Source organism: Pinus tabuliformis, chromosome 6 (assembly GCF_031772625.1).
Source record: "Pinus tabuliformis cultivar Carrire ecotype Pingquan chromosome 6, CPIR1, whole genome shotgun sequence".
Lineage (NCBI taxonomy): Eukaryota > Viridiplantae > Streptophyta > Pinopsida > Pinales > Pinaceae > Pinus > Pinus tabuliformis.
This window is the reverse complement of record NC_142292.1, coordinates 1,569,501,260-1,569,523,435: the sequence shown is the minus strand read 5'-3', so window position 1 is coordinate 1,569,523,435 and position 22,176 is coordinate 1,569,501,260. Positions and strand designations below refer to the sequence as shown.

Sequence of the window (22,176 nt, the reverse complement as noted above, 5' to 3'; positions counted from 1 at the left end):
TCCAATACACCGTCGTGGCTTCCAGCACTGCTTTGATAAGAGTGAGTCTTCCGGCCCTTGTAAGGTATCTATTATACCATACATTAATTCTCTTCTCCACCTTTGTGATTAGCCAAATCCAGTCTGCTATCTTATATCCACCATGTTTCACTCGGAAGCCCAGATACTTCAGCCCTTCCTCCATAGGATGAATTTGAAAGGGGAAGCGATTTTTTGTGTAGATGATTTCTTGTGGAGTACAACCAAGAGCTGTAATAGTGGATTTTTGAACATTTATAACCATACCTGTGGCTTTCTGGAAGAGATCAAAGATGTGTTGTAATGTGGATGAGTCAGCCATACTTCCATTTAAGAAAATGAGTACATCATCCACAAACAAGAGATGAGTAAGAGAGCAGTTGTCCGCAATTTTGATTCCTTTTAAACGACCTCTCCTATGTTCAGAAGCAATCAGCCTACTTAGCCCTTCCATAATGAGTAGGAACAGGAGGGGCGATAGGGGGCAGCCCTGTCTGAGGCCTCTTTCAGCTGTGAAAAAAGGGGTGGGGGAGCCATTGAGGAGGACACTGAATGGGACATCAGATATACAGCTCATGAGACTTTTGATAAAAGGGAAAGGGAAACCCAGGTGAGTAAGAAGCATTCTGATGTATAGTAGATTAACCCTATCAAAGGCTTTTGAGAGGTCTACTTTGAGGATCATGCCCTTCAGCTTCTTGCTCTGCATTGAGTGGAGGAGCTCTTGTGCAGTGCCTATGGCTTCATGGATTTGGCGACGGTGGAGGAAAGCAAATTGTTCAGAGGATATATTGTCCGAGAGGATGGGCTTCAGCCTGTTCGCTAGGATTTTGGCTAAAATCTTGTAAAGACAGTTACAGAGCGAGATAGGCCTAAAGTCATTGAAAGATTCCGGCTTATCAGATTTAGGGATGAGGGCAATGAAAGTGGCCTTGATGCTCGAGGGAACAGATCCTGTAAGGCTACAATGAATGATAGCTTTGAGGATATCCTGGCCTATCAGCTCGAAGAAAGCTAAGTAGAACTCAATGGTCCAGCCATCAGGTCCCGGGCTTTTGTCTTTTTGGAAACCCTTTATGGTGGCTTCCAGTTCCTCCAAAGTAATATCTTTAGTGAGTTCCTCTGCAGCTTCTTCATCCACAAATCTAGGAAAGAGTTCTGCCACTCTCATGATTTCAAGTAGACTTGCTTGTTTCGGGCTTTGTATATATTCCTGAAGTGAGTTGAGGCAAGATAGGCAAGTTCTCCAGGTTTGTTGACCGGATGGCCTTGATCGTCTTGTAGCTCCCATATGGTATTGATCGCCTTCCTACCATTTGCGAAACGATGGAAGAACTTTGTGTTCTCATCCCCCTCCTTGAGCTAGATGGCTCTGCTCCTTATTCTCCAAGAGTCCTCCCTGTCTCTGAGAACCTGTGTTCTCCTGTTGATGAGGCCTTCATACTGAGATTTCTGGTCTGGGGTTATATATGTTCCATCTGTGTGAGATTCAAGTGCCTCGATAGCTTGTTCCACCAGAGATAATGTTTGATCATCCTGTATTCTCTTCATTTTTGCCCATTCTCTTGAAATCCCTTTGATCTCAGAGAGGTTCATGAAAAAGCCAGTGGCCGAGTCCACGTCCTCAGGGATCGGATGAGCTTTCCAGAAATCAGATATAAGTTTGATGTAAGTGGGGTCCCTGAGCCAAGTGGAATTAAATTTGAAGGGGGCTTTTTGGGTCTGTTGTCTAGTCCCCATCTCCAGGAATATGGGACGATGATCTGAGATCCCACCACTTCCCACCCACTGCCGAGATCTGGGGTGTAGGTTGCAGAGCCCTTCCTTGATGAGGAATCGATCCAGCCTTCTGGCTAGGCTTTGATCCCCTGCTCGGTTGTTCTTCCATGTGAATTGGACTTTTGCTGAGGGGAGATCAATCCAGTGGTGATCCTCTAGCAGTTGCCCAAAGTAGTCAGAGAGGGGATCAATTTGAGCCTGATGACCCCAAGATTCAGAGAAACCCAGAGAGAAATTTAAATCTCCACCCAATATAATATTATCCGATTGGAGAAGAGGGGAGTTGAAGAGCTTTTGCCAGTAAAGTTCTCTGTTCATACATGGACCATAGACATTGATGATTCTATAGTTTTCCTCCATTTCTTTTGAGAATATGTCTGCCCCCAAGAAACCTCCTCCACCCCAGATATTCTTTAGAAGAATGGAGTTATTCTTAAAGCCAATCGCAATACCTCCAGAACGGCCTGATACATCAATGGCTGGGAAAGTCCATCCAGGCAGCCATAGACCGAGAATGGAGGTTACAGAGTCTGCATTGCATAAGGTTTCTTGTAAAAAGATTATGTCCACCGGATTTGATAGTAAGAGGCGCTTCAGGGCCGATTTTTTTTCCGGGCTGGCCAACCCTCTGCAGTTGAAGGACATAATTTTCATGGAGGGGGGTGGGGGAGGGTGTCCTGCGCTCTAAGGGCCCTTTGAATAGTGTTCTGTTTTCCCAGGAGGACTTCATCCTCCGCTTGTTTTTGTGCTATTGACATAGAGGAAGGTCGACCACGACCCTGCTTGGGAGAGAGGATAAGGTTGTCCAGCGACAGCCCAATGGAGTCCGATACTTTCAGCTTGGTGGTTGAGTGAGTAGGGTATCTCGGAGAAGAGTTTACCGAAGGGGAGGGCGAAGGAAATGAGGGGGGGGGAAAGAGGGAAACGAGGAGGAGGTGGGCAAGCCAGATGGCTTTGGGATGGGGCAGGACACATATTGTGAACGGGGAGAGGGGTGAGGAGGGCAAACCGTCTTGACCAGGTCAAGTGCAGACGGGGATGAGGGAGGGGGGATCCTGATGGGAGGGGGAATGCCAGAGGCTGATAAACTCAAAGATGCAAGTAGAGATGCAGAGGCAGACAATATAGAGGACGTACCCGAAGAGAAGACCGCTCCCTTTGCAGCTCTTGAAAGAGTCAGTGGTGGTGATGGCGGCCGATTCGTATTTGATGCTGGCTTCTTGCTGCGAGGTGCTGGAGGAGCTTCCACCGTGTCGGATGTTATGATGTGGTCCTCTCTTGGTGCCACTGCTACAGGGGGGTTTGGGTGACCTTCCATAATGGGCGAATCCTGGCCTGTAGCTGCCTGCTGGGTCTTCTGGAGAAGGGGGCAGTCCTTGTATAGATGCCCCACCTGGTGGCATCTTCTGCATCGATAGGGGATGCCCTCACAATCAAGCTTCTGCTTCCTTGAGGTAGATTTCCACTGAATTGTGATATTTTCCGGCACTCCTCCTCTGGTGTCCATGTGCACTAGAATTCTTGCATAAGCCATCGCGCCCGTTGAAATGTAGGATTTGTCCGTTTCCATGAAGGTGCCTAACGCGTTCCCAATTCTCCTGAATATATCGTCGGACTAGTATTGAAGGGGCAAGCCCAGCAGTCTGACCCAGACCGGTCCAATGCCAAGCAGCTCCATCTCCGGATCGAAGAGGGGCGTCCACCGTTTGAGCAGAACCGAGGCTTTTTCAAAGTGCCAAAAGGTTGAAAGAACCCAGCTCGTGTGGTCCGCCCTAGCAAATCTGAGTGCAAACCATCCTCGCACGAACGTCTGTACCGATGGGATCTCCGCTAGGTATTGACCCCAGATCTCTATGGCCCATTGCTTGATTTTATCCGCCGAGGTGTGTCTGCCACGAATCCGACCCACGAGTACACAGTCCGCCAGATCCATGGTGTCCCCCCACTGGATATCCTCTTCCAGCCTCAGGAAGGCGTCCTCAGCTATGGATTTAAAACAGCGTTGTTTCTTAGAGGGACGGGCGGACATGCGGCCCTGGTTTGCAGGAGCTTATGAGCCCGCCCGGGGGGGATAGGAGGGGTGGGGAGCGGGTTAGACCCGGGGGCGGGGATGGCTTCAGGGAGGGGGGGAATAGCATGGTAACTGCCAGAGGGTGCAGGATGGGCCGGGGGAGGGTTAGGGTTTGAAGGGGAGGGTTTTCCACCGGGTGAGAAGGGATCTCCGAGGGGATTGCAGGGAAAGGGGGTGGGGGGGGGGAATCTCCGGCATATGGGGAGCGATGCCTATCGGGGAGGACTGTAGACAGTCCGAAAGGAAGCCAAGAGAAGCCGGGGAGGGTACGACAAAGGAGTTCCAGGAGGAGGGCTCGCCAGGGTAAAGGGAGGAGGGGATGGACGGGTCAATCGGAGTAGGGGAGAGATGCTCGAAACTAGCAGACATATTCCCACTGTACAGACCCCCAGATGATGAGAATGTGGAGCGCCAGATGGAGGATTCCGCCAGCGGGGAATCTGAATAATCCACCTCCTCTGAGTCCATGTCGACAGCTGCAAGAGCTCTCCTCGAAAAAATGGTAACCGCCTGCTAGTGCCTGCCTCGTGACCTGGTAACCGTCGGCACCAACCACGGGGAGACCGTTGTGTATATGCAGGTTCGCAGGTCGCTCTCTCTGGATGTTAACTGAAAGCGACCAACTCCGTGTGCTGTCGACTGCTTTGGATGCGCCGTCCCGATGCGAGGAGTGCCTCCAGGTAAAAACTAGGGTAAAAAAAAGAAACGGGGGAGAAAGGGTTAAAAAATATATGGAGCCGCGGGTCGAGAGGGAGAAAAGAGAAGACCGGCTCGGAAAATGGAGTACAGGGGGATGGTATGGGTGGAGAGGGGGCTTACAGGGCCGTGGGACGGCCTGTAAACCCCTGTCAGTAGGGTTTCAACCTATGGTGCAGAGCCGACCCCATCTCTCAATCTCCATCCCCTGTTGGATGCTAGTGTTATGCTTTCACCAATTTCCATTCTTGACACATTTTCAGGAATAATGCCACCTACCTTGTCATTTTAGGCCAATAAAACTCCTTTTTAAGTGCATAAATCATTTTTTGGTATCCTGGGTGTGCTACATAAGGTTTATTGTGGTATTAAGCGAGAAGTAATTGTTAAATTTCATGCTCATTTGGAATGTAAAGTTTGTTTTTTTATAACAACAATCCATATTTGTTATTTTATTATTATAATTGTCTTCCTTATGTAGTTTCACTTCTCAATTTCTCATAAATCATTTTATAATTCTGATCACTTATTGCTGCCCTTTTTACTTGTTAAAATAAATTGTTTTGATTTTACTCACTCCTATCTCACACAATGACATTGAATTCTTTCTTAAAGCATAAACCACCCTATTCTCTTTCCATTTATATGCTTTATGTCAAAATCATATTCTCTTAAGAACACCATCCACCTAGCTTTCCTGGCATTTATGTCGGGTTGGATGAAAAAATATTTCATACTAATGTGGTCTATCATTAATGTATATTTCTTACCCATTAGATAGTGGCTCCACATTTTAAGGGCATGTATAAAAATTTCTAACTCTAAGTCATAAATTTCATAGTCTTTCTCATGCTCCTTTAATTTGCAAGACTCATATGCTATCACATGTCCTCCTTACATTAATACTCCCCCTAGACCTTCCAAGCATGCATCGGTACACACAAAAAAATATTTATTTGGGTTTTCTATTTTTAATATGGGTGCCATTGTCAACGAATATTTTAGTCTTTCAAATTTTTCCTAGCATATTTGAGTCCATTCAAATTTTACTCACTTCTTCCGTAAGGAATTGTTGTCGCTAAAACACCCTCCAAAATTTTTCCTACATCCAAGTTTTGGAGCCTCCTTATAGTCATGCCATGTTTTGGTAATGTTGATCAAGTGTTCATGACTTCCTATGATAATTATAAGTGATGAACTACTTGATTTTACATGCCCAACTCACGAAGTCTTCACAAGGACACTTCTTTTAAGCAAGCCCAATAGTCAATGAGTCAAGCATTGCACAATCTTTCAGAGTAGTCATTGCATAGTTCCTGATGGTAGTGGTTGTGTAGTCCCTAAAGATGATGACTATGTAGTACCCAAATATAGTGCTTGCAGATTCCTTATGGACAGTTCTTGCACAGTTCCTAAAGACTGAGACTACACAATCCTTATGGAGAATGATAGTATGAGGTCATCTTCTGCATATAGTGATTGCACACTCTTAGTTGACAATGAGAGTGTTTCTTCAGGTCATTCCATTCACTCTTGGTTCCTAGCTTCCAAACATGCACTAAGAACCCATGTCAATCCTAACCTTCATTGCATGTCTGCTCCCTTTTAAAGAGTATAGTCGAGAGCTCATATTCACATTTATCTTTCACTTTTGAGATTTTTGTATTGATGGAGTATACAAAGCATTCTCTCAACCATGGTTGAAAATGCCTCATATTCTAAGTGAGTTTCTCAACCACCTCTTTCACTTTTGCAAGTGTAACTTTTGCTTTCTTTTACTCTTACATGTGTCATGTTCACTTGCTCTATCTTTTGCAAGTGTCACTTTTGCTTGCCTTCATTCTTGCATGTGTCGCTTTCACTTGTTTTCACACATCTTGACACTACAACAAAACCCTGTGATTAGCGTCCCTTTTTGCTTCCTTTTTTCATATAGAGCCCATTTTGGGTACTATTTGTGTCCATTTATCAAATATGGTGCAAAACTTGATGCAAAGATTGCACCAAGTTTTGCACCAAGTTTAGCACAAGGTATTGTAATAGGTTTTAAACCAGATTTTACACCAGGTTTTATGCCAGGTTTTATGCCAAGTTTTGTGCCATCCTTTGCACCATGTTTTGCATCAAGTTTGACACCTAATTTCGTTTCACCAACTTTTGCATCCTGTATCGCATCCACTTTTTGCACCTACACTTGCATCAACTTTTGCATCATCTCTTGCATCCTCTTTTGCATCATTTTCTAAATCATTTTTTGCATCCCCTTTGCACCAAGTTTTACATCAAGGTTTGTGTCTAGTTTTGCATCTACCTTTTTTGCATCCACTTTTACCTCTTGTTTTGCATCCATATTTACATCCTCTTTTTCATATGTTATTGCATCCACTATTGCATCCAATTTTCTTGTGCCGTAATTTGCACCTAGTTTGGCACCTCCCTTTACACCCATTTTTTCTTCTAAATTTGCATCCATGATTGCATCCTAATATACATCTAATTTTCATTGACTTTTACATGTATTTTTGCATCCCTTTTTGTATCCACTTTTGTGTCAAGATTTGCATCAGGTTTTGTGTCTCATATTGCATCTACTTTTGCATCAAATTTTGTTGCATCAACTTTTGCATCCTATTTTGCATCCATTGTTGCACCCATGTTTACCCCCACTTTTGCATCCCTTTTTGCATCTTCATTTGATTCTTTTTTTCATCTATCATTACATCCACTTTTGTTGTTTGTGCCATGTTTTTTTCTTACTGTTGTACCCATGTTTGCTTCCAATTTTTCATCCATATTTGCATCCTCTTTTGCATCAAATATTGCATCTATTTTTGCATCCACTTTTGTGTTGGGTTTTGCGTCTCATTTTGTATCTTATTTTGCATATACTTCCATTGCACCCATATTTTGCATCCAATTTTGTTTCTCCTATTGTACCCATGTTTACATCCACTTTTATGTCCCTTATTACATCTTGTCTTGCATCTAAGTTTGCATTGTTTTTTGTGTCTGTTATTACATCCACTTTCTCATCCAATTTTTTTGTGCCACAATTTGTGCCATATCTTGTGCCTATTGTTTCAACCCACATTTTATTCCACTTTTGCATCCACATTTTCATCTTATTTTGTGTCCAAGTTCGCATCAAATATTGTTTATGTTTTTTGCATCCCATTTTGCATATACTTTTACATCCACTTTTGATGCGTCCAATTTTGCATCTATTTTTGTGTCCACTATTGCACCCATGTTTGGTCCATGTTTACATCCCTTTTTGCATCCAAGTTTGTGTCCTTTTTTGCGTTCATTGTTGTATCCACATTTTTTTCACCACAATTCATGTTAAGTTTTATGCCTACTATTGCATCCATGTTTTCTTCCACATTTTCATCCATGTTTGCATCATATTTTGTGTCCAAGTTTGCATCAACTATTGTATCTACTTTTTCACCCAATTTTGTGTCAATTTTTTTGTCTTGTTTTGCATCTATTATGTCGTGTCCACTCTTCATCCAATTTTACATCTATTGTTGCCCCCATTTTTTTGTTCACTTTTTCATTCCTTTTCCAACACTCATCATATTTTTTACATTGATGATATTTCTTATGACATTGACAATTATGAACAACTGATGACAATGTCAATAATTATGACGATGATGATGATGACATGAATTGTGATTATTATGATAATGACAATGATGATAAATATGATGGGGGTTACAATTACAATGATGAGGACGATGCTGATGACCTTGGCAAATCTTCCCAATTTTTAAATGTTTTCATGGTCATAATCATAATCATTATCTTTGGCATCGTCTTCCAAGTCATCATCATCTGATCATCATTATCATTATTTTCATCTTGGTCATCATCAACAACAATAATGGCATGAATGATGATTATGATGTTCATGACGAAGATGACAACAATGATGATAGAAATTACATTAATTATGATGATGGGGATGATGAAAATTATAATGATGATGATAATGGTAGTGATGATGATGATCATCGATCATCTCTCAAAAATAAAGTTGTTATTTCTCTTGCATATATCATGTGTCCTAAAAACCCTTTTCGAGCACTCGTAACATTTTTTGGGTTGATGATATTTCTTACGAAACCTATAATTATGAAAAATTGATGATAATGTCCATAATGATGATGATGATGATGATGATGATGACGACATGAATGGTGATTATTATGATAATGAAATGATGACGATGATGGTGGTTATGGTGACGATAATGAATATGATGACACTCCCTCTAAACTAGGGAGGTACTCATAATGAGACAAAAAAGTACTTTCAAGTTGAAATATTCATATAAGAAGGGATTTGGATTGATAAGAATCAACAATGATTTACATCATCATAGCCAACATTTTCAAAATGGCAAGGCCTTGACTAACAAGTTCTACCTCTCCATTAGATCAGAGCACAATGTTGGGAGGCATAAATTTGGACACCACTGCTTCTCTAGGCACTTACCCCACCAGGATGTTCACCAGGTATGTCCTCAAATGATCATTTCGTAATCCACTATCATAATATTTGACAGTAGGAAATGTCAATCCTCATGAATATTCTTATCTTGGATTAATGTACTTGACTTATGGCAGTTAGTCCTAGTCAAAGTACAAATTCTCAAAGAATATTTGTCCCACATGTTTGTCCAATCCACCATTCTCCCTACTGGTGTCTTTACTAGGCTTACGAATGTTAGTCCTGGCCATAGTACATGACACATGGATAATATGGTGTCCACCCTCAATCCCTCTCAACCAGAGAGGAGACCTCCACAAGCATAAGTTATTCTCAAGAATACCCACCATTTTCATAGAGAATAACATCATTAATTTGTTTTCATCGCATGACACTTTTATGATTAATCATTCCTAGATCTGTGGCAAAATATTTCCCCTTTTTTCATTTGTGATGAAAGAAAATAAAAAAGTGAAAGCCAAAATCATTAAGGATACACTATAATGATTTATCTAAGTCTAAACTCTAAGGTTGAAGTGAAAATTCATATCAATGTCATATCTATGAGTTGTGCCAAACTTATGAAAACTTATTCCCCAAGTCCTATATATATAAAAAGTGAAAGAAATAAAAATGAGGCCCAATGAATGGTGACTCACATATTCACTCCCTCTTTCGAAAACATATGAATATATACACTCCTAGTCACACTTGATCACATGTTTGTGATGGTTAAATCATGAAGTCATCTTTTCCCCTTGCATTTTCACTTCATCATTTAAGCACATAATTGAGAATCTAGGGAATGTTTGTTGCCTAAAGGTTTCATGTCTACTCTTGGTTTACTTATGTCACACTATGGTCAATTTATGTGACGGAGTGAAATACTTAAGTTTGTGGAGTTATTAGAACAATGTATTAAGTTAGTCACCACATACACATGCATTACATCTCGTTGATCCACATGTGTGGGTTGGAGACTCATTGCTTGAGAACTTTAATGGAGACTACTTTAGGGCTTTGATGGTATAGCTTACAAAATCTTTGGGTAAACATTGTGATTCATCCTTTCTTTTCCTCTAGACACTTGATAATATTGAAGTCACTCCCAATAATCCATGGAGATGGGGAGTATAAATTACTTGTGTTGGAAATAGAATTGATAAATAGAGGTTTTCCATTTGTGATATTGGAGTCATAGACATTGGATACATGGTAGTAGTCCTCGATGTCAATTAACTAAAATTATATTGTCATAATACGAAAATAGGCAAACATATTCGTAACCTTGATGTCCTAATCATTCCAAATAATAACCATTCCACCCATGTATCTCTAAGCATCAATCACTACTACTTGAAAATTCCTCCCCCATTGGCTAATTATATGAGGTAGAACCTCACTTAATATTTTTGTTTCTTATATCAACATTATTGAGGGTGCTTTGCGTACGTACCATTTTTCTTTTAGGAGTGTTTGTTTTCCTTTACTATTGAGGCCCCTCATGTTCCATGAGACTATTTTCATGGAGAATTTACACAGAAAGGAAGTATAATGTGACTAAAAAAAAACATGTTTCAAGATTTAAGTGCTTGGACAATGCCACTTCATGACTCCTATATTTCCTTAACCTGGGACCGAATGGTGAACTTGATGGCCTTAAGGGAAATTGACCAATGAAAATCTCAAAAAGAGGTGACTTTTGACTTTATCACATACAAGTTAATATACTAAAAAAAATATCCATAACAATTTCATCAATCATTGAATCTTTAAAAAAATTATCCAAAACAATTTCTTCAAGCAATGAATCATTACATTATAAAATACAATCTATAAACCTTTTGGGAACTTTTTTGCTAAACCATGGTAAAAAAACAAGATATTTAATATTAATATTTAACAATAATATGGACAATAACACATTTTCATAAATTAAATAACAGGTTATCAAGCCTACGAAATGTCACTAACAGAAAACTAAAAAGCACACAACTAATGGGAGTGGCCACTCAAGGCCACCATAATACAATTAATTCATTAAGACCAAGATTAATGCGGACAAAGATCTACAAAGGAAAAAGGCAAACCTATTTCAACTTTATTGTTTTATTAGGTGCAAGTTGAACATCTGAAGATATAATGAAGAGTATAATTAATTTTATTGCATTAAGAAAACCCAAGCACATTCTATAACTTAGCAATGAAGAGATGTATAATACCCATCCTAGCGACACAACACATGGCATTAAGTTACTTTTTAATATATAATTTAAACTTTATCATAAAATCACAAATTTAGCATGAATGGAATGTTTAAAATCCATTTTTATAAACAAAACAAAACATTGTTATAAAAAAATACCAAACAATAAATATATTTTTTTAGAGAATAAAAAAATACTAAAAATAAATATATATTTAAAAAAAAAACTAAAACATAAGCAAATAATTTTATCTTTTAATTTAAAATAAATTTTAGAATTTTTTTAAACACTTCCCTCCATTCTAAGAAGCAAAAATAATAATAGAAATAAGGACGGACCAAAAATCTTCCTTTCCCTAGTAAGTGTTTCCCACCATTCATTCCACTCACTCGAGTTATTTCATAAAACATAGATAATTGTTATTTCACACCCTTTTGGCAAAGGCTATTGAGCTTCGCCTTTGATATATCTATTCCTTGATAGAGTCCTTGATATATTGATCAAGTTTTGATTCCTTGGAGATTAATTAGAGCAAATAAAACATGAGTACTCTTAATTCCAAGTTCAGTGCCTCTGATGGTGGACATGATGCAAGGGAGGAGTTGTTATCATGGTCATAACTCCAAGTTCATTGTCTCTGATGGTGGACGAGGCAAGGGAGGGGGTTGCGATCATGGTCATGGTCATGGAGTTTTCTCATTTACATTATATTTAGGGAGTTCAAAGAAATTTGAATGGAATCATTTTCATCACTAGGTATAATGGATTAAGTGTGATAATGATAAAATGAAGTAATTATTTGTGAGCATTTATTATTGAATGAAAATTACGATCTATTTTATCATAGAGAAAAGTACATGCATTAAAAAAAACTCAATATTTCATGTGACATTCATATTGTATGTGACTTATTTTTCATTAAAAATAATTTACTTTTTCATGCGACAATTTTTTTTGTTAAATTTTTTCTATTTCTAATCTAAATTACAATTGTAATTTGAAATAAAGCTTCCAGTAACTCTTAATTTACCAATCGGGCATGGACATGATAAGAAACATTCACAATATAATATGAAGAACAAATGGGTACCTACTTCGTATGCATTAGAAAATGCTTCTACTACTTAATGTGAATTACAAGTGTAGTCTTAGTTAGATCTCCAATATATCTTAAACCATATTTTCATTTTATTTTTTAGTATTATTAAATGTTATTATGCCCTACCTCATTTTATGGTTAGCATTGTAATAAAAATATGCATTGTGCTATAGAATTAGTACTAACATGTAATAATGATTTTTTTTCTAGAATGGTACAGGTAATGACCACGAAGATGATGATACAGACTATGATGATGAGGATGGCGATGGCATTGGTGATGATTATGTGGATGATATTACTAGGATGATCAAGATGATGATCATGGAAATGATCATGAGGATGATCTTGACTATGATTTTCTTGGTGCTAGCTAGCCATGCATTATTTTTTATATTTAATTTGGATGTCTTAATATGGTAATCATACATTTGAATTTTAGTTGATTCAAATAATGATGATGATACTATCGGTACTATCTTGTTACCTTATGGATATGTTGAAAATTGTTTACATTTTTTTTATGAAGAATTAGTGTATGATGAGATTCCTATTTTTTTTATGAATGTTGTGAATTTACCTTAGAATAATGATATCTATGAAACATTTTTATTTGGTAATCATACATTGACTTTTAGTTGATTTGATTAAATATGATGATGATATTATCATTTTTATCTTGTTATTTTATGTATATATTGAAAATTATCAACATTATTTTGATGGAGAATTATTATATTACTATCTTTTGATGGATGTTGTGAATTTACCTTAGAATAATGGTGTTCACAAAAGATTTTGATCTGATAATCACACATTTGAATCTTAGTTGATTTGATTAAAGATGATGAGGATATTATTAGTATTATCTTGTTACTTTATATATGTGTTGAAAACTATCAGTGCTTTTTGATGGAGAATCATTATGTATGATGCTATTACTATTTTTGGATGTAATGTTGTGAATTTACCTTGGAATAATGATATCTGTGATAAGTGTTGATTTAGTAGTCATATATGTATATTGAAAATTGTCAATGATTTTTTGATGGAGAATTGTTATATATGAGGATACTGCTATCTTTTTGATGAATGTTGTCTATTACCCTTAAATTTGTTTTGTTAGGATATTCCGACACATAGGAAATAGTTAAGTATAACTTGGTCTAGTATAGAGTTTGGTAAAGTGTGTTTCTTTACAATGTACTTTTGTAACTTACAATCTTACGGTCACGATATGTTTGTAACTTACAATCTTACGGTCACGATATGTTCTAGACATGAAGTGATCCAACGGTTCATTATCTCCTCGGTATTAACGAAACTTGATCCGTGGCTTAACACCTGATTGGTCCATGTTCTCTATTTAATGAGCATGGAGGGTCATTTGTAGGGTGACCGTTCATGAGAGAAGCTTATGTAAATTTTCATTCTTTTATTAATAAATTGTCTGAAGTGGCCATGTTGGCTCAGGCCATGGACTGTTTCCCTCTTTGAGGGTTTTAACCATGTCAAGAATACTGGAGTATTGATTTGTGATATGTTTGTGAGCAGTGTCCTTTGGTGTTATGTTTGAGGAACTTACCCTGTAAATTCCTGCATGGTATCAGAGCTATTTGAGGGACGCATCTGTTGGTGATCCAAATCCGAAGCCGATACAACTGCATCTGACCGTCGTTTCCTAGATCTACTATTTCTCATTGCTTTCGAGCTGGGACGACTGCTCTATGTGTTAGGAGCATCTGTTCCAGTAAGGAACCCATTTCGTTTTACACAAAAAGGTTTCCAGTAGCCCTAGCTACGTCATTTTTAAGATCTGGAGGTATACACTCTTTATTTGCAGTTTTAGTTATTCATCTCTCTGTTTATTTCGGTTTATTTAGCTCTCTGCTTTTTTATTACCAGATCTATACCTTTCATTTCTGTGTGTGCTCTTTGTCCCGTGACTCTATGAAATCTGGGCAAATTAGAAATAGAAAGGAAGAATTTTTCTCATGCATATGCTCTTTTCCACCGCGCCTTAGTGTGATCTCGGAAAATTAGAAATATTGAGGAAAATATTTAGTTTTCGACAAAAGCTAACTTCAAGCCATAAGGTTTGGTTTGTTTTGTATGTCCGTGTTGGGTTGTGTGGTTTTTTGTTTTGTAGGAAAAAAGAGTTTTTTGAAGTAAGCACGCACCCAAAAGCTTCAATGACTTAAAAAAAAACCCCTTCTTCTTTTCCAATAATTACTTACCTTTTAAACTAGCTCACTTGGTCCAAAGTTACTTTATGGGAATAGAGGTCTTGGGTTCAAGTCCTTCTTTTTGTTGAGTTACTTTTTCAAAAAGCACATATAACTTATGTTTTAAAGTTACTTTATGTAAAAGTGTTCTCACCCATTATAAAAAGTGAGTCACTTATAATTTTAAAGTCTCTTTATCTTTTATTTAAGTTACAATTTAGTGAGTAGCTCATAAAGTACCATTGTAAAAGTGACTTTCACTTATTTATAAAAGTGGGTCACATATTTTTTTTTAAAAAGTGAGCTAATTAGATTAAGTTTGGAAATGGGGGGGATTTTTTTTAAATATAACATTATCATTCACTTTCGCACATTCACGCACTTCGTTGGCATCTTCAACAACGTTTCTTCAAAAAGCCATAACTTCTTCATCCGGAAGCCGTTTTTTTTAATCGGCCTAATTTTTCGAGATATTTCCATTGGAACACTTAGTTTCAGCATCTTCAGCTTCAGTTTCTGTTAAAATGGAAAGTTCATGCCAAGTTATTCTTGACAACACCAACTACTTCCAATGGTGGTCCTACATTGTTGATTTACTTAGAAGTAAAGGTCTTTACAGAATAGCCTCAGGCCAAGAAACTAAACCTAAAGATGAAAATAAGGCAGCCAAATGGGAAAATAGGCAAGATCAAGCACGTGGGTTGATAGGGATGTCTATTTCTCCAGACCTTAGATTCCATATTGCAGAACTTGATACCCCTAATGAAGTAATGAAACAACTCACCAAAGTTTTTGGAATTAAAAATGAAATTAGAGCTATCAACTTGAAAATGAGTTGCTTACATTGGACCCAAATAATTTTTCTTCCATTGAACATTTTTTTTCCAAGTTCAAGAACCTTAGACTTCTCTTGGAAGGTGTTAAGGTTAAGAAAGAATATGGTAGCATTATTTATTCCATTCTTACTAAGTTGGAACCAGCCTACTTTGTGTTTGTTTCCACCTTCCATTCTACTAGAGAAGCATTTATTTATCAAGGACGAGACTACAAGTCCCCCTCTTTTGATGCCTTTTGTGATTCTTTAATAAGAGAACAAGAAAAACTCTTACATCTTAGTCTTCTTAATCTTGGAAACTCTTCTAAGAAAGCCTTAGCTGCCCAGTAGAAACCAAATTCAAAGAATCCTAAGAAGAAATATCCTAAAAAGAATGGTCCTAAACCAAACAAGGGTCCTAAGCAATTTTAGTCTAAAAATGAAAAATAATTTCAACAAAATGATAAGGCAAATAAAAACAAAGGGAAGAATACTGATAGACATTGCCACTTTTGTAATCGAGATGGCCACTTAGAATCCAAATGATTTAATAAGATGGAAGCCCTCGAAGTAGCAATGAAGAAGCATAACATCCATTTGGAGCACTCTTCAACTTCAACTTCATCTTCAGGAATAACACTTTCTGCATGTGGTTGTCAAGCATATCGGTCTGGTTATGCACTAAATGTGTCTTTTCTTCTCATTCTCATGAGTGGCTCATTGATTCTGGAGCTTCTTATCACATGGTAAAAAACAAAGCCATGTTTTCTTCTTGAAATGATTGTAACGCCAAAAATATATATGCTGGTGATGATAGATCTCTTAGTGTTGTAGGGACTGGAATTATTCATCTAGGCAATGGTTAATTTAATGATGTATTATGTGTTCCAACCTTATCATACAACCTTCTATTTGTATATCAGATAACTCATTTAGGTGAAGGTAAAATTGTTGAATTTTCACCTCACGATATTGTAATTAAGGACCTAAGAGATCCTAAACAAATTTTATCTACTGGCATTGCTGATGATTCTACAAGGTTGTATAAGTTTAACAACTTTGGGTCATCAACTCTTCCCTTGGTATTTGTTGCTGATAATGATGAACTGAGAAAACTTTGGCATGAGTGATTTGGTCACTTAAACTATTGCTCCCTTCAAAATCTATGTAAAGAAAATATGGTGATAGGTCTTCCTATGGTATCTTGTAGAGATGGTGTTTGTTCCGGATGTGTACTCGGAAAACATCATTGAGATAGTTTTGAAAAACATGCCTCTTGGCACGCCTCAACCACTTTACAGCTTGTGCATAACGATTTATGTGGTCCACTTCCAGTTGTTTCATTCTCCAGCTACAAGTATTTCTTAACTTTCTTTGATGATTTCTCTAGATGCACTTGGGTATACTTCTTAAAACTCAAGAGTGATGTATTTAACATGTTCTTGGACTTTAAGGCCTTTGTTGAGAAACAATCTGGACATCAAATTCTTAAGCTAAGATCTGATCATGGCAGAGAATATGTTAACAACAAATTCATCAACTTTTGCACTGAGCATGGAATTCAAATACAACATACTGTTCCATATACTCCACAACAAAATGGTGTAGCTGAAAGGAAGAATCACACCTTAAAGGAAATGGCTAATTGTATGCTTCAATATAAAGGACTTAGTCTTAATTTTTTGGCAGAAGCAATTAATTGTGCAAATTACATAGTAAATCACACTCCTACTAAAGTTTTAAAGAATATCACCCCAAAAGAAGAATGGAGCTCAATTAAATCAGATGTAAGCCACTTTCATGTTTTTGGAAGTGAAGCATGGGCCCATATTCCAGATGAGAAACTTAAAGCTTTAGAACCTACGAGTGAAAAATGTATTTTTGTTGGATATTCTAAAGATTAAGGAATTTAGACTTCTGTGATCCATAACATTGTCTAGAAATCTTCGACAAAATCACATAATCAACCTTTTGTCGACGCGTTTCGAACCAACCAGTGTGGTTCATCGTCAGGACAAGTTGAAGAACTAATCTGGCTTAGCTCGATTAAGCCAGATTGGTTCTTCAACTTGTCCTGACGATGAACCACACTGGTTGGTTCGAAACGCGTCGACAAAAGGTTGATTATGTGATTTTGCCGAAGATTTCTAGACAATATTCTAAAGATGTCAAAAGATATAGACTTATTCCACTTAAGTCCAAAAATGTTATCATTAGAAGAGATGTAAAGTTTGCTGAAAATATATCGGCCGACAAGCCTAGTTTGGCGGATGTGCCACCTCTCTTTACCCCTTCTTCTTCTGAAATATTTCTTCTACAGATGATGATAGTAAGGATGACAATCCTCCCCCACCTTCTCAGGATCCTCCTTCAGATCCTTAGCTTCCAAAATGGGTCTATGCTACTCGGGATGCAGCAGGTGCTCTTGCAGGTGATCTTACAGATCAACAACATACGCATTCTCAGTTCAATAGAGCCTCTTCTTTACTGGCTCAAGCTTCAAGGAATTGTGATCCTGACACCTTTGTAGAAGCTTCAGGCCATCCAGATTGGGACGCACTTATGAATGAAGAATATCATTCATTGTTAGCAAATGATACATGGGACCTTGTTCCTCTTCCAAAGGGACGGAGACTTGTTAGATGCAAATGGGTTTATAGAACCAAGTTTGGACAAGATGGAAAAGTTATTAAACATAAAGCTCGTCTTGTTGCTAAGGGTTTTTCACAAGTTGAAGGCATCGACTATACTGAAACCTTCTCCCCAGTTTCCAAAATGAACTCTATCCACCTTGTTCTTTCCCTTGCTGCCTCTTTCAAATGGGAAGTCCATCAGATGGATGTTAAATATGCCTTCTTGCATGGGGACTTACATGAAGAAATCTATATGGAACAACCTACTCGCCTTATACAAACAGACTCTAGCCTTGTATGTCAGCTTAAGACATCCCTTTATGGTCTCAAGAAAGCCCCTTGGGCTTGGTATGCCAAAATGGATAGCTTTCTTTTAGATACTGGCATTTCTAGGTGTCATTCTGATAATAGTGTCTACACCAAGAAATTGGGTAAGTCTCTTATCATTCTTATTCTTTATGTTGATGATCTTATCCTTACTGGTAGTGATCCCAACCTTATAAACCATGCGAAGTCCAACCTTAAAAAGAAATTTGAAACGACAAACTTAGGACACTTGCATTATTTTCTTGGTCTTCAAGTCTTACAATCCAAGGAAGGTATTTCCCTTTCCTAGTCCAAGTATGCCTGTGATCTTCTACGCCACTTTCACATGGAAGATTGTAAGCCAACCCCTTCTCCCTTTCAGTCTGGAGCCAAACTTTCAGTCACTTGTACTTCCCCTGAAGTTGATGCTACCTTACACCGTTAGCTTGTAGGAAGACTTTTGTATTTGACCGATACTTGTCCTGACCTTTCCTTTGTTATTTGCTTTATTGCTCGGTTTATGCAAAACCCACATGAAATTCATTGGAAATCAGCTAAAAGAATACTTCGTTATGTTCGAGGTATAGTTCAGTTTGGGATTCATTACAGTGCAGAAGCATCTCCTCTATTGGTTGGTTTCACTAATTCTGATTGGGCTGGTGACCCTGATGATCAGAAGTCTACTACAGGTTATATATTCAATCTTGGTTCTAGACCTATTACATGGGATTGAAAGAAACAAAGTGCCATTTCTCTTTCTTCAACAGAGGCAGAGTATCGTGGCGCCATAGAAGCTAGTAAGGAAGCCCTATGGCTTCGTCAGATCCTGTCAGAGTTTGGCTTTCAGCAGTAGCATCCGACTACACTTTGGTGTGATAATCAAAGTTCCATTCAACTATGCAAAGATCCAGTCCAACATCAGTGCAACAAACACATTGAACTACACATGCACTTCATCAAAAAGCTCATTCATGACCATGTTCTTGAAGTTCAATATTGTTCAACCAATGATCAAGTTGCAGACATCTTTACAAAGGCTCTCACAGAGGCAAAGTTTATTAAACTTCGATTTTTGGTTGGAGTTTAGGAAGTTGTCACTAAGGGGGGATAGGCTCTAATTCATCCTTCCTTCTCCTATTGTGTCATATTTGTACATCCTTCAATCCTAGCCCAAGTTGTTCTTAGGGGGGGATGTTATGATATTCCGACACATAGGAAATAGTTAAGTATAATTTTATGAAACCAGCTCACAAAAAGATAGAAAAAATAGATCAACGCCTTAGAATTCAACCTCTTCGAGGGGGAAACCTCCTTTACATTACATAAATGAACAATTCTTGGATGATTCAAATGACAAAACCTCCTTTCTATATATAGGAGTCTAAGGAGTACAATATAACCCAGCCAACCTAACAATAATAATATAAAGCCACAAAAATAACAATAGAGGGATTCTATGGGGCACAGTAATAACAATATGGGGACAATAGGGGCACAACAATATTAATAATGGATACAACTACAATAGTAATGGGGTAATCACTAGTATTATAGGGACCCAACATGCCCCTCTCCTTCAAAAAAGTGTTGTCCTCAACGCTTGAGTAGTTCTGGATGCTTCTGTATAAAATTCTCATCCTCCCATGTGGAATCTTCAGCGGATAAGTTCTTCCACTTGATAAGATACTCCGAAATTGATCGATTTCGTAGCTGTCGAGTTCTTGTTTCTGTGATTGCTTCCGGTTCCAATATAATTTTTCCTTCCTCGTCAAGTTCTGGAAATATTGTTTGAACTGGGAGCTTGTCACCTATAACCTTCTTTAAACATGAAACATGGAAAACTGGGTGCAATCGAGAAGCTGCAGGAAGCTCCAATTTGTATGCCATAGTACCAATCTTTTGCAACACCTTGTACGGACCATAATACTTTGGTGATAATTTATTATCCTTCTTAGCTTGCTTGAGGGACATTTGCTTATATGGTTGTAGCCGTAGGAATACCCAATCACCTACATCAAAACTTCTTTCGCTGCGATGTTGATCTGCCTGTTGTTTCATTCTATTCTGTGCCAACACGAGGTTATCCTTTAAGAGTTGGAGGACTTGTTGTTGATGTTCGATGTGATGTTCCACTGCTTGAACCTTAGAATTTTCTCTTAAATATGATGTGATGGATGGTGGCTGATATCCATAAAGTGCCATAAATGGGGTCATTTTTGTTGTTGTATGGAAGGAAGTGTTATACCACCATTCAGCCAGAGGCAACCATTTGACCCATTGTGTTTGTTTATCAGATACAAAGCAACGAAGATATCCTTCCAAACATTTGTTTACTATCTCAGTTTACCCATCAGATTGAGGATGATAAGATGAGCTATGAGCTAACTGAGTACCAAGACAAGAAAATAATTCTGTCCAAAAATTTCCAGTGAAAATGGGATCTCTGTCACTTACAATAATCTTTGGGTTTCCATGTAGCTTTTGAATTGTTTCCATAAATGCAGTAGAAACTGTACTGGCTTTAAATGGATGTGATAATGCACAAAAGTGTGCATACTTGGTAAGTCTGTCAACTACCACCATGATGACACTCTTTCCCTCAGACTTGGGTAAACCTGTGATAAAATCCATTGAAACCTCCTCCCAACGTTGGCTTGGAATGGATAAAGGTTGTAATAGACCCGGTGTCTTAATTGTTTCAACTTTATTTTGTTGGCAAACCAAACATTCCGCCACAAACTTTGAATATCTGATTTAAGGCCATTCCAAAAAAAATTCCTTCTTAACCCTGTGGTAAGTTTTTAAAAATCCTGAGTGCCCTCCTAAGGGAGAAGTGTGCAATTCCATAAGAATCTTTTGTTTTAGTTGGGAATTCTTACATAGGTATAAGCGATCTTTGTACCATAACGAATCATTTTTCCAGCTAAATGTATCAGTCGTACTGGAATCTTGTTGTAACTTTCGAATAAGTGCCCACACTTCTTCATCATTCTTCCATTCCTCCCTTGCTTCGTTTATCCAATCTGGTTGGATAATAGAAATGGCGCACAACAATGCTTCCACATCCTCATCCTTTCTTGAGAGTGCATCTGCCACCACATTTTGCTTCCCTTTTTTGTAGATGATTTCAAAGTCATAACCCAACATCTTTGTGACCCACTTTTGTTGCTCTTCAAAGGATAATCTTTGTTCTAAAAAGTATTTAAGGCTATCATGATCCATTTTTACCTTGAAGTGTCTTCCCATTAGGTAGGGTCACCATTTCTTAAGTGCATGGAGTATTGCCAACATTTCCTTCTCATAAATAGCTTTGTGTAAAAACTTTCCCTTGATTGGACGACTTTCAAAAGCAATGGGTCTTTCATCTTGCATTAAAACAACACCAATTCCATTTCCTGAAGCATCACATTCCACAATAAAGGTTTTTGTGAAGTCCGGTGTAGCTAAGACCGGTGCTTGGCACATTGCCTCTTTAAGATGTTCGAAGGCCTTTGTTGCTTTTGGAGTCCATGAAAATGCATCTTTCTTCAATAATGTTGTTAGAGGTGCTGCTATTCTCCCATAATTCTTAACAAACTTGCGATAATACCCTGTCAACCCGAGAAATCCTCGCAGATGCTTTATGGATGTGGGGATTTTCCATTCCTTAATGGCTTTAATTTTGCTAGGGTCTACCTTAACTCCTTCATGAGATACAATATGACCCAGATATTCCACCTCTTCTACTCCAAAGAAACATTTGGATCTTTTTGCATATAATTGTTTCTCCTCCAATAGTTGTAGCACCCTGTCAACATGTTCAACATGATCCTTCCAAGACTTGCTGTAGAT

At 38.1% G+C, this 22,176-nt stretch overlaps 1 protein-coding gene across 1 annotated transcript; it reads right to left on the bottom strand.

The window, feature by feature from the left end:
- Positions 1 to 1,380: 1,380 nt before the first annotated feature.
- On the bottom strand, positions 1,381 to 2,442 carry LOC149264772 (uncharacterized). The gene has a single exon (XM_089400773.1). The coding sequence runs from the start codon at positions 2,440 to 2,442 to the stop codon at positions 1,381 to 1,383; it is 1,062 nt and encodes a 353-aa protein (XP_089256899.1).
- Positions 2,443 to 22,176: the final 19,734 nt, after the last annotated feature.

Coding starts and splice junctions, on each gene's coding strand:
- LOC149264772 (XM_089400773.1), bottom strand. CDS start 2,442: ATGTCCTTCAACTGCAGAGGGTTGGCCAGCCCGGAAAAAAAATCGGCC.